Below are 13,124 nucleotides of genomic sequence, written 5' to 3' on the forward strand. Positions count from 1 at the left end.
AGGCACCTGATCGTCATTCGGGCAGAGGTGAGAGGGAAAGTGGAAGCAGCTAGTTTAACACGCTTGGCGAAATTCTAGGCCAGTAAGAGACCTTGTTTTCGACAAAAGGTAGAAGACGTCTGAGAACAGCAGGCACCTGAGGGTCCCTCGGTCTCTATGAACACATGCACACAGGTGCAGGCATGCATTTGGACACAAGCTCAATCTTACCCCTTCATGCATGCTTGCACGCTTGAACACACACATGCACATGCACAGATTCACAATGGAGCATGCTGCTTCCTGCCTGTTATAAGACAAAACTGTGAACAGGATGGATAGATAATCCTTAGAGTATTTGTTTTTTTGAAGACGTGGTCTCATTCTGTGGCTCTGCCTGACCTGGAACTTGCTATGTAGACTGGGCTGACTTTGAGCTCACAGAGATCCGCCTCTGGTCTACACTCCAGAGCTAGTACTACAGGCTGAAGTCTGTACTCTAGTGGGTGAATAGCACAGGAACCACCAAGCGAATGTGGGCTCATGAGGATCTTACAGACCCACAAAAGGCCATGCACTGAAGACCTGGTCCTCAGCCTGGTGCCTCTGGGAGACAGAACTTTAGGAGAGTCGTCTAGTAGGAGGGGCTAAGTCACTGCAGGTGTGGTTAGAACCAGCAATGTCCACGTGCCGCCCAGGCTCCTGTTTTGACTGCCTGTTTCCCAGCTGGTGGGAACATTTTGGTTGTGGAACTTTTAGGAGATGGGCCCTAGCTGGTAGAAGGTCTCTAGAGGTCTTTGAAGATGACGGCCTAGTCCCTGGTTCTAGCCTTTTTCTGGTCCACCATGATATGAACAGACTCCCATAACAGTTGGTGGTCTTGTGACACCTCTGTCTACACATCTAGGCCATAACGTGAGCATCTAGGAGAGTGTTTGATACAAAGACCTACGAGAAGGGAGCCCAGCCAACCCCGTCAGTGAGGCGGCTCGGGTGGGGCTGCCTTCTTACCAGATCTCTGTCCCACCCACACCTGGGGGACTCCCAGAACATCCAAGACTGGCCCTTGAACCCCCAGCAGGGCTGGGCCCATTCTGCTGCTTCAGAAATCCTGCTCAGAGAGCAGCCCTGCTGTTTTCTAAGACCGGGCCTGTGGGGACCACATTTTATCTGCTGCTGTTTCCCTCAACTCTCAAATGGACATGAAGATAATTTCTCACCTATTATTTTAAGAGCTCTATTACCCATCACGCCTCTCATCTTTGGGCAACTAACTTCCTATCCTAGAAAAGATGGGTATGTCAACTGCAGGGCTTCCTCAGAGACCCATTTCTAGTACTTTCCTGGTCACCAGGGTTCCGGCTTCAGCTACTTGGTACCCTGTGGCTCTTGGCACCAACTAGCTCCTCTCCCAGGCCACCACCCCTCACGACTGGCTTTTCTTGCTGTCTCATACTGGACTCATAGCTTCTCTGCCTGTCTTGATCGACTCTGCCAGTTTGTGTCCTCTACAGCCAGCCCCCCTCCTCTCTAGATTGGGGAACTAGGCAGTTCCAGGAGCCAGAGAGAAGGTCCTAAAGGAAGCCACAAATGGGGGTCAACCTCAGAAGTTCCCCCTGAGCAGAGATCCAACTCCCTGGGCAACCATGGTCAGGTCTTTGCTATCTAGAAAACGGTCCAGCTCACACTGCAGGACCTGGCTGCTTCAGACCACAGCTGCCTACCGGCTTGGGGCAGTGGATGTAGCGGGCCAGGCTGATGATGAGGTCATGTGTGATGGGGTCCACCAGGTTCCGGAAGCTGGCGTAGCGATACAGCACATCATCCAGCGAGGTTGACTCCATGCCCAGGTCCTGAAAGAGAAGAGCACACCCAGAGGTCAGGAGCATCCAACTTCCCTTGAGCATTCCCTCTTGGGAACCTTCTACTGCAGTGTCTTGGCCGTTAACTTCAGGAAGGATGAGGAAGACACTATTCCCCCTCCCACAGGGGGCACTGAGCTCCATCTACAGAACTTCCCCCTGGGTTCAAGGATGGTTGGAGCGTGGGCCAAGAGTCGCAGGATCCTGGAGCCCTGTTTCTGCTGTTCTGGGTTGCTGGACTTTCTAAGATTCTTACACAATGCCAGGCACAGGCCAGTCCAACCCGCTCCCAAGCTTGAGAGTCCTGAGCTCACAGCTCTCTGCTCAGAGATAATGGAGCAGACACGGTCCACTTGGGATTGTTGGCTTAGGCACTAAAGTTGCTAGGCTTTGAGTAGGAGGTAGGATAACTGGCTGAGCTCTGGGAGAGGGGCCATCATCTTGTCGTTTGATGGGGTAGTCTAGACTTCAGGCACCTTTCTCAGGCCTATAATCTTAGAGACCTTTAAGGAAGGAGCAGCCAATCAATAAATCTGGATCTGCAGATGAATAAATAGAGGCTGGCTTCCTACAACGTTGCCATTTGGGGAGGGGGTGGACCCAGGCCTCAGTCCCCACTCTGTTTTGCAAGGCCTGCTTACCCCTCACCCACTGCTAAGGGTGAGCCAGGCCAGCGGCGATGGATACAGGACAGAAAGGGGGCCGTGGGTTTTGGCGGTTGCACCTGAGAGCAAAGGAGAATGCGCCATGGATCCAGAGGGGCCAGGGCACCAAGCCCCCTCTCCTGTAGGGCACCTCCTAGAGTATTCTCTATCTCCCAGGGTTAAGGGCCAGTTTGGAGAGCTCTGCCTTTCACTGGGCAGGCACCAGGCTTAGGGACAAACTGAGCGCTATGTGCCATGTTCACCGTCAGTCTGCCTGGCACCCAGTGACACAAGGTGCCGTGTGGCTGAGCGCAAGGCCTTCTGACGAGCTGGCTGGCAACTGTAACACTTGCTTTGGCCTCTGCCCTCTACCTGTTCAACCCCTCAGGTAATCTACCTAACAGCTCCAGGCCCGTGCTCCCTCTGTATAATGGAGACAGCGACCCTGGCATCAGAAATCGCTGAAGGAAACCAGTAAGCAACATGCGTGACACTTCCAGCAGAGACCGGTGTCCCCTGTGATTCCCCCAAACCCCTACTGACCCCGTTTGCTCTTTACCCCTTCCCTGCCACACCTGCAGCTCCTCTGACCCACAGAGCTATCTGAGAACGTGCTGAAAGCTCTGCAAGTCTTCAGAAAATACAGGCCGTCAGGGCAGGACAGGGACCTTGACTACCAATTCCCTGTTGGCCCTGTGTCAGAGGGTGTGTGGGCTGTGCAGAACTCTAGGACTATTACCCGGGAATGAGGAAGACACACCTCCACCCTGACATTCCAAGGGCCTTAGCCGAGCGATCACCTCTGTTTATGGGTCAAGGCTCCCTTCTTGGGGACAGGAAGCAGAAGAAAGGGGAGAGCATGGTAGTGATCCCCAGGACTAGAGGCTAGGCTCACAGCTACGGGAAGGAACACAGGGGTATGGGTTTTTTTTCTTTTCTTTTTCTTGTCCTTCCTCTCCTTTAGGGCAGCCCAGGTTGGCCTCAAACTTGCAAATCTCTTGCCTCAGCTTCCCAACTATTGGGAATAAAGGCCGTGCCCAGCGAAGGGTTCTCTCTTCCTCTGTCCTGCTCCCCTTTGATGATGTAATGCTAGTGTCTGTCCCTGGCCCGTGTACATCTGTCCCTGGGGTGATTCACACCTAATGTTCTCAGGCCCCTGTAGACTCTAGCTTATTTAGCAAGAGACCCTCCCTTCCCCGTCACTTGGGATGTATTTTTTTTCTTCCTATGAAATGGGCAGGTCAAGAACAAAAGTTAGCAAACTGTATGCTGAGGTCCTGGGGTCGGCAGACGGTGCTGAGGGAGGCAGAGAAGCTCTTGGTCTCAGACAAACGAATAAACAAACTATTGCCAAAGAGTTCGAAAGTGGCTTCCTGCCCTCCGTGTAGTCACACTGGGTCCCATCTCTGCAGGCCCCCCACATTCCAGGTCATCATATTCTTGGAAAGACTAAGACATACCACTGGTTAACCCAAAGACTGTGCAGGCCTGCCTTGGTGCAGACTGCGCCTCTCAAGGGCCTACTCTGAGCTGTTCCCTCTACTCCTCAGCTCAGGAGCCCTGTGGCTGACAGTAGCTATCTCTTTGGTGGGAGAGGATGCTCCACCAGAAGTAGGGGTTTGGGTAACTGAGTAACAGGATAATACCTTCCCAAAGAATTCCAGCTGGGGTGGAGTTTCCAAAGGTCTAAAGGTTATAACAGGAAACATCAGCCTGGGGCCGGACACAAACTTTCTTTTTTGTTCTTTATTGCTTGCTTGATTTCCGGCTGCAATTGTGTCCAAGGACGTCGGTGCCACTTCAGGGCATACCCTAGTATCTGGGTCTCTTCTCTAGGTCTCTCCCTCTAGCACGGTGCACTGGGGACTTTTGTGTCATGGTCCATAAACTGGACATGAGGGAGATAAGCTAACTAGCCCCTCAGGGTGTCTCAGGTGACTGCAGCTTGGGCCACAGCCCTGGGGAAAGCAGCTCCCCTGACTACAGGAATGAGGACACCAGTACTGTGAGAAGGTATTGGAAGAATCAAATCCAGAGGTGGCCCCTGCAGGTGCTAGCTCTGGAGGGGCTGGCTTGCCTTGCACTAGCGAGGCACCCGGGGATCTCGTCTTCCTCACAGTAGCGGTGGCTCTAACCAGCACATCTCTAGGAACTGTGTGCACAGATGGCTGCTCACCAGAAAGTCTGGGCGAGTGTTATCCAACAGCAGGCTCTGAGTCACTGCTGGGGGAGCTCCGCTAAAAGGGTGTAGCTGGGCTAGCCCCAAGCCACGAACTGCTCCCTGACTTGAAAGGCTGTGTCTAGAGGTGACAGGCACACAGGACATCTTAAGGAGGTGGGGCCCCACATGACATGAGCTCAGATAAGGTTTGGGGAACGTTCTGTAATAGGACAAGCAATAATGAGCCTACGGCCAAGGCTATGGACTTCCAAAGGACAAGTATAGATTTATACTGGAAGTCAGAGCCTTTGAAGCCCTTGGGAGAAGCCCGAGATCCTTGAGAAATCCGAGGCTCTTCAGGGTCTCTTCCAGTGATGTAACCGGTTACCCCGCACCTTCTGCACAGATCCCAGGCCTAACAACCTGCTGTGACAGCCAGCACGCAGCAGCTGCAGCCCTGGACACCAGCTGCTGCTAGGGAGCAAGGCACCAGACACTCACAACAGGAAACAGCCCTCTTCTTACGCCTTTATTTTCCTTCGGAAAATTCTTGTAAAAATCTATTTCTCTCATATGTAAATTTGTTATCTTTTTTTTTTTAAAAAAAATAAAGAAGCAGCTTTGATGAGATGTGATCCACATACGATTTACTCATCTATAGGACAGAGTCTGGGGCTGAGGCATGGCTAGCGGCAGATTGTATGCTCAGCATGTGTGAGGCCCTGGGTTCAATTCTCAGCAACAAAAAAAGAAAAACATTCAGCGGCTTTTAGCATATTCATTTGTGCAACTACCACAATAGATTTCAGAACATCTTCATTACCAGGAAACGCTGTAACCACTACCCTATTCCCAATTCTCTCTTCTTAGGCACAGGGCAACCATCTACCCGTTTTCTGTCTCTATGTATTTCCTATTCTGGACTTCCTTCTCCTTTTGTTGTCTAACTGTAATTATAGAGCTTTCCAGAAACATTGCCCTCTTTTTTATTGGTACTAATTTTAAATTAACAAGCAAGTCCTTTAGAGCCCCCCCCCCAAAAAAAAGAGGATTTACTTAACTTAACCAGGCATGGTGGCACACACCTTTTATCCCAGTCCTCTGGGAGGCAGATCTCTGAATTCACGGCAGCCTAGTCTACTGAATGACAGTCAGAGATACGGAGAGAAACCCTGCCTTTAGAAAACTAAACAACCCCCCAAATATTTACTTATTTTTATTTTATGTGAACGAGTGTTTGTCTGAATGTATGTGTACTGCGTGTGTGCCTGGTACTAGCGAGGCCAGAGGAGGGAATTGGAGGTACAGTCAGCTGTGAACCTCCATGTGGGTGCTGGGAGCTGAACCCAGGGAAGGCTTTGACTGCATCCTGAAAAACCCCTCTGGATATATGGCTAGCTTTGCCCCACCCTCCAGTGAAGTGCCTGGCCCATGTGGGCATAGATTATGTGGTGGTACAGTGGAGAGGGGGCCATGCCCACAGCTGGTGTCTGCGAGTAAAAACATTTTCAATCCAAGGGACGGGACCCTAGCCTTTGCACCTGAGAGAGCTCACAACATGGGGACAAGGACCCAGGAACCTGCCTCCCTGTATTTTTTGTTGCTATACCAGAATGCCCGAGTTTGTGTAACTTATCAAGAAATTTATACTTAGCCCATGTTTCTAGAGACTGGGGAGTTCAATGCAGGGTGGTCACACTTGGCAAAGGTCTCCCACTCTGTTGTGACACTGCAGACAGCATCACACAGCATGAACCCGAGCAGATAAAGCACTGACCAGCTTTGTAACAACCTGTGCATGAGAGAGAGAATCCATTCCCATCTCTGAGAGAAACAGTAAAAGCTCTTTAATGTCAACAGTTGACTGGGCCAGTACATTCCTTCTGCAGCCTGTTACTATAACTTGGGGCTTCAGATCTAGGTGGCTGCTATTGCTGTCATTGTCACAGTTATTTTCCCCCACTTCGCATGTGTGTACGACACGCAGACCTATGTGTATGTTTTTACATGCGTGTGGGCGAATAAGGCTGGGTGTTAGCGAGCGCCTTTGCCCTCCCACCTGTGCACTGAGGCAGGCTCTCTCAATCAAACCCAGAGCTTGCTGAGATGGCTTGTCTTGGGATCTGTCTCTTCCATCTGAGGCTGGAATTGCAGGTTGGCTGACACGCCTACCCCACAGGTTTGTGGCTGTGGTGGTTTGGGTGAGAATGGCTCCCATCGGCTCATGTGTTTAAATACTTGGTCCCGTTGGTGGAACTGTTTGGGTAAGATCAAGGGTGTGGCCTTGTCGGAGGAGATGTGCCACTGGGGGGCAGGCTTTGAGGTTTCAAAAGCCCAGACCACACATACCTAGTTAGTTAGCTCTCTCTGCCTGGTACTTGTGGATTCAGATATAAACTCTCAGCTACTGCTCCAGAGCCGTGCCTGCCTGTGCCAACCATGTTCCTACCATGACGGTCATAGACTCTAACCCTCTGGAACTGTGAATCCCAAATCAAATGCTCTATTTTATAAGTTGTCTGTGTCACAGTGTTTTGTCATGGCAATGGGGACCTGACTAAGACAGTGGGTTTCTGGGGATCTGAACTCCTAGTCTTTAATGCCTATAGGACAAGCATTTTAACCGAGCTGCTTTCCTAGCTTCTATTATTATATTGGTGTTACTTTAATGTGAACGTAGCATGCTGACCAAAACTGGCACTGGATACTCAGTTGTGTACTCATTGGCACCAGAGCTCAGCACTGGGCTTGCACACAGTCACCCAGCACCCATTCCCCTCACAGTAGGCAGAGGGCTCTTTCCTGACACGGACGACGAAACTTCCGTTATGTCGAAGTCACACCTGAAGACAATGAGGCTCAACAGAAACGTCAAAATGTCAGGTATTTCGCCACCCCGTGGGTATTCAGTAATGCAGATCCCTGAGGCTGTTGCAGTTTTGTTTCTCCAGCTACTTTTCCAACACCAGGATTGTATAGGCCCGACACTGACCCACTAAACCCTAGCTGTGTCTCCCAGGAGGCCAAGGACAGCTGGTATTGTCGTGACGCTCTCTCAGTCATCAAGTAAGCATCCCATTCATGATGATCTCAAATTTCTAGAAAATGTCCTGACTCTCCAATTACCCCTACTGTCCCACAGCTTCTCAGTGCTCGCCCCTGCCTCCCAAACCCTAGTCACTCAGTTTTCTGCTCAATAGAAACCGACCTGTCTTCTTTGTAGATTCAAGAGGCCCTGCCCTCCATAAGGTCCCCAGAAGTAATGAGCACTGGGAAGGAGAAGCTGGGACATTTGTGTGTTCCTGGTAGGAATGTGAACTGGGGTGGCCGCTGCAGAAAGTGGTATGGCAGTTTCTAAAAGATTAAATGCAGGATTATCATAACATCCAGCAATTCCATGTCTGGATACACAGCCAGGAGAGTTGAAGGCAGGCTCTCGGAAACACTGCACACTCACAAGAAAGAAAAGGGAACATTAATGTGAATGCCATAAGCTAGTGATAGAAGGGGCAGATCCTCTGTGGTCTCCTATGTGAGGCCTCTACAGTAGTTAACAGAGACACCACAGCAGTGGTTGCCTGGGAACAGGCGGGGGGTTGTGGGACTACTGACCAACAGATGCTGAGTTTCAGCCTTGCAAGGTGAGCTGCATGGTCTGAATGAACTTTACACTTGAGAGGGGCTGGGCTGTGGCTCAGCAGAAGATGCTTGCACAGCATGCTAAGGTCCTAGGGTCATCCCTAGCGTCACACCAAAACACTAAAGAAGTTAAACTTTATATCATGTATGTTCTGCCTCCATTTGAAAAAAGAAAGTAAGACCCAGGCCAGCAAATATGCACACTATCTTAGGCAGGGAGAAGAAAGCACATATATGCCTGGCTTTCTCAGCCCTAGTTATTATACTTGGTTGTTAAAATTTCTTTTTCCTTAAGAGTTAAGCCCTTACTGTGTTATTGTTTTCACTGGTCCTAACCTCCTGGGCTTAAGTGATCCTCCTGTCTCAGCTTCTAAAGCAGCGGGGATGAAGGTGTGTACTTGATTGGACGTTAATTTTTTTTCTTCTGTGTGTTCAATGGTGAATATTTCTCTTCTAAATCACTGTCAAGAGAAAGCTTGGGATCTTTCTATTTACAGTTTTTTCCGCTTCTGCCTTCTGAGGCAAACTGACGTTGGCTCTCAATGCCTCTATGTTTATCTTTTCTGGATAACTGTGTGGTCTCAGGGCCTTGCACACCTCTGAGCTCACTTTCGTTGGCGGTATCACTGCCACATTCGCCGTTGCTGGGAAGGATGGGGAGTCAGCTAGCTCTCCAGCTCTCTGTGGTTCTCCCCTGCTCGCTAATCTTCCTTAGCATCTCACTTTGTGACCCCACCCCACCCCATCTTGATCTCTTTTGTCCTTTCCCACGGAGTTCATTTCCTTGGGACCCTGCAGTTCAATTTCAGAAACGAGGCTCAGGTTCCGTGGTAGTTACCCTATATCCTTTCCCCACCCCCGCGTGCTCAGTCCTGAAGGTGATATCTGGGGACACCTAGGGACTTCGGAATGACCTTCTCCTAGGATGGGAGCCGAGTTCAGCTCCGGCTAGCTTGGCGTTGGGATGCTGCGACTCTGGTTTGGAAAAGGGACAACTCAGATCTCCATATCAATGAATGCAAAATATGCCGGGTCCAGGGACGGCACAATGTGCCTGCAGGGCTTTTCAGCACTGTGGTGACACGTGTGAACAGTCTTCACACCCCCCCCCCCATCACTCTTCCTGCATGTGGACTTTGAGCTGCTCTTTCTAAAAGGATGCAGACACAGGCATAGGAGGGGGGCGTGTAGAGGGGAGAGTATCCCCAAAACATTACTCTAAGGCCAATCTCTGACCTGTGGTTGGTGAAATCCTCAGGCTGAGGGAGAAAGTGGCTTCAGGAAGCTTGCATCCCTTCCTTCTAGGACCAGCTCCACGAGCTGTCTGTGTTTGCAGGGTTCTCATGGTTGGTCCTCTGTTTTGGAGAGGGGCTGTTAACTGGGTGTGTGAAGGGAATTCTGCAGGAGAAACCACAGAGGGGACAGCTAGGCACTTTCTATTTTAAACCCCAACTCCCCCTCTTCTTTCAAAGACCTGCCCTGTAGGGAATACGCTGGCGTCTCCTTCTCCTCCAGGCATGACTCCACAGTTTCTGCATCAACACAGTGGGGAGAGGAGGGAGGCCGCCACTCTGAATACTAACTGGAGTGGTAGACAAGAGCCCAGATGCCATACGGGGCATTGCCACAGTCTCCTGAGTGCAAAGCTGCCTAATGAGCTTGTGACCAAGCACAGCCCACCACTCCATCCCCCCACCCCGAAGAAAGAAATTAATTACTGTCCAGAGGACAAACAGGAAGCAGCTAGGCAGACTCTCCTCCAGGCCCAGGGGCACCCAGGGAGGGGACCCACCAGGGAGACACCTGACTGCAGCTGGTGCCTGAACTCTCCTTTCCAGGGGAATCCCGGGGGAGGGGAGGAAATGCTAGGAGCTGTTAGGGAAACAGCTCCAGAAGCCTCCAGGGAGAGAAGCCAGGGCGGTTTGAGCTGAAGATCCTGAGCGGAGCTTCCTAGGAAGAGAACGGTGTCTTGGGAGGAAGGGTGGCCACCAAGTGTCACAGGGAAGGCAGGGAGGCCGGCGATATATGCACACATCCAGCGTGAGAAACACACACAGATCCATGGATGCAGAGGGTTAACAGTGCCCTCCCTGCTTCCCAAGACACCCTCATGCTCTTGCACCCAGAAACTGCGAAGGTGACCACACTGGTAGAAAAAGGTCTTCATAGACGAGATTAACTTAAGGACTCTGAGAAGACACCGCCATTGTTTCTCCAGGTTTCCCCAAACCCAAGCCAGGGGTCCTCAGAATAGACCGAGAAGTGGCTGAGAATAGATGAGAGGCAGATCCGGGAGGGAGGCGGTGACATCTTGAAGCCTAAGGGAGGAAACAAAATCCTGTTGTCTGAATCCACCCAGTTGGTGGTGATTTGTCCCAGCAGCCTTAGACACCTAGCACAGTGGCTCAAGACCATGGTGGCCTTTTCTCAAGGCTTCATCAGGTGAAAGGGGGCTCCCGAGTCACCGCTGACACCAGCTGAGGTCAGTGAGAGCCATGAAGGCTGGCGCTGCTTCTCCCCGAGTCCTGGAGCTCCCGTCAGTGATCAGGTCACACAGCAGCTCAATAGAGAATGGCTCAGAGGCTAAGAGCATTAGCTGCTCTTCCGGAGGACATGGGCCTGATTCTCAGCACCCGCAGGACAGTTCAAAATTGTGTGCAGTCCCACGGGATTTGAAGCCCTTTTCTGGCCTCCACAGGCACCAGGCATGCATGTGGTGCACAGTCATACAAGAAGGCAAATGACATATACACATAAAAATAAGATAAGAAAAACAAAGAGATGTACCAGCTGTTGAGAGCCCTTGTTACTCCTGCAGAGGAGCCAGGTTCAGATCCCAGCAGCAAGATTGCGGTTTGCAACCATCCATAACTCCAGTTTAAGGGGATCCAACACTGTCTTCTGATCCTTTCAGGTACTAAGCACGCAGGTGGTGCATACAAAATCCTCCTACACACAATTAAAAACCTGAGTGGGTGCTGGACAGTGGTGCACATCTTTAATGCCAGCACTTGGGAGGCAGAGGCAGGTAGATCTCTGTGAGTTTAAGGCCAGCCTGGTCTACACAGCAAGCTCCAAAGCTACAGAGAAACCTGGTCTCAAAAAAAAAAAAAAAAAAAAAAAAAAAAACCCAAACTAAAACAAAACAAAAACCAAAAAAAAACCCAAATGGGTTTGAGATATTCAATAATAGCATGCTTGCTCAGCACATATGAATCCTTGAGTTTTACTCTCAGGACTGTGTAGCACCACGAGCTGGTTTACCAGGAAAGATCTTAACCTGCGTCTGTCTGGAGTGGGAGAATCATGGCGACTGCCTGACTCTACTTTCCTTCTCCCAGCATTCTGTTCTGTCTACTCCGCCTACCTAAGGGTTGGCCTATCAAATGGGCCAAGGCAGTTTCTTTATTAATTAACCAATGAAAGCAACAGATTAGAAAGAAATCACTCCCACATCAGGACTGGAAAAAAATACTAAGTGGGGAAAAACCCCTCAAAGACATGGAGGCCAAGTGTGGTGGTGTACACCTTAAATCCCTGCGCTTGGGGGGCAGAGGCAGGTAGATCTCTGAGTCTAGGTCTAGCCTGGTTTATGCAGTGAGATTCTAACTCAAAGAAATTCAGATGGTATATTTGTTTAGTGTTGTTGTTTTTATAAAAATGTGTTTTAGAAAATGATTTATTTATAGTTTATGTATGAATGCTCTGCTTGTATGCTCGTACACCAGAAGAGAGCATCACATCCTATTATAGATGGTTGTGAACCACCATGTGGGTGCTAGGAATTTAACTCGGACTTCTCAAAGAGCAGCCAGTGATCTTAATCCCTGAGCCTTCTCTCCAGCCCCCTATAAAATCATATTTTATTATTTTATGTGATACTTTGCTTGTATGTATATCTGTGTATCACATGTAAGCAGTGCCCTTGGAGGCCAGAAAGTAGCATAAGAGCCCCTGGAGCTGGAGTTAGAGATGGCTGTGAGCCACTGTGGGTACTGGAAATTGAACCAGGGTCCTCCTGGTTCCAGCTCATGGCACTATTAGCATGTGGTAGAACTTACAGACGTGGTGTAACATGAGGGCCTGCTTGTTGGGGTTTCTGTCCTGCCTACATTATATACACATATGAAACCATCCAAAACAAACAAACAACCCAACAAAACAGAAAAGAGGGGCCTGGCAAGACAACTCAGTGAGCATGAAAGTGCCGCTGCCAGGCCTGGCGACCTGTATTACAGAAGGAGAGAAGAGACGTGGGGAAGAACCCCAGGACTACACATGTGGGCCTTGGCACGGTACACTCACACGCCCAACACACACAAAAGTAATAAAAAAATGACCAGTTGATTTTGGTCTTTAGATTTTAAGCAGAACACTGAAAGGAAATTCAGTTAAATTTATGAAAGCTTTAAAATGTGTTGAGAGAACTTCATAGTTACCACATCTAAAAGCTGAATTTACTGATATTTAATAATGGCTTAGAAATCCATTGAAGTCATGCTTTTTTAGGATGGGTATTGATAAGCTTAAGAAAACTGGATACGGGAGTTGGAGAAATGATGACTCAGTGGTTAAAAGCACTGGCTGTTCTCACAGAGAACCAAGGTTCGATTTCCAGAACCTATGTGACGGTCACAATATTCTGTTCCAGGGGATCAGATACCCTCTTCTGTCCTCCATGCACACTGCATGAGCATGGTGTACATGCCGGCAAACACACACATGAAATAAAATACATAGTTCTAAAAAATAAAAATATGTTTAAAAAATGGGATATGTTACATCTAGAAAATCACTTCAAAAATTTTAGGAGACCTGGGGTGAGATCTATGGGAATGT

The 13,124-nt window shown here is 49.6% G+C and overlaps 1 protein-coding gene across 2 annotated transcripts in view; it reads right to left on the minus strand.

The window, feature by feature from the left end:
- Lrrc75a (leucine rich repeat containing 75A) overlaps nt 1-13,124 on the minus strand; it is a 44,280-nt gene that overhangs the window by 13,379 nt on the left and 17,777 nt on the right. For both annotated transcript variants that reach the window (XM_057776490.1, XM_057776489.1), the window contains exon 2: nt 1,704-1,832. In XM_057776490.1, the coding sequence (XP_057632473.1) occupies nt 1,704-1,832 (129 nt within the window). The remainder of the gene's footprint in view (nt 1-1,703; nt 1,833-13,124) is intronic.

This window comes from Chionomys nivalis, chromosome 7 (assembly GCF_950005125.1).
Source record: "Chionomys nivalis chromosome 7, mChiNiv1.1, whole genome shotgun sequence".
In the NCBI taxonomy this organism is placed as follows: domain Eukaryota; kingdom Metazoa; phylum Chordata; class Mammalia; order Rodentia; family Cricetidae; genus Chionomys; species Chionomys nivalis.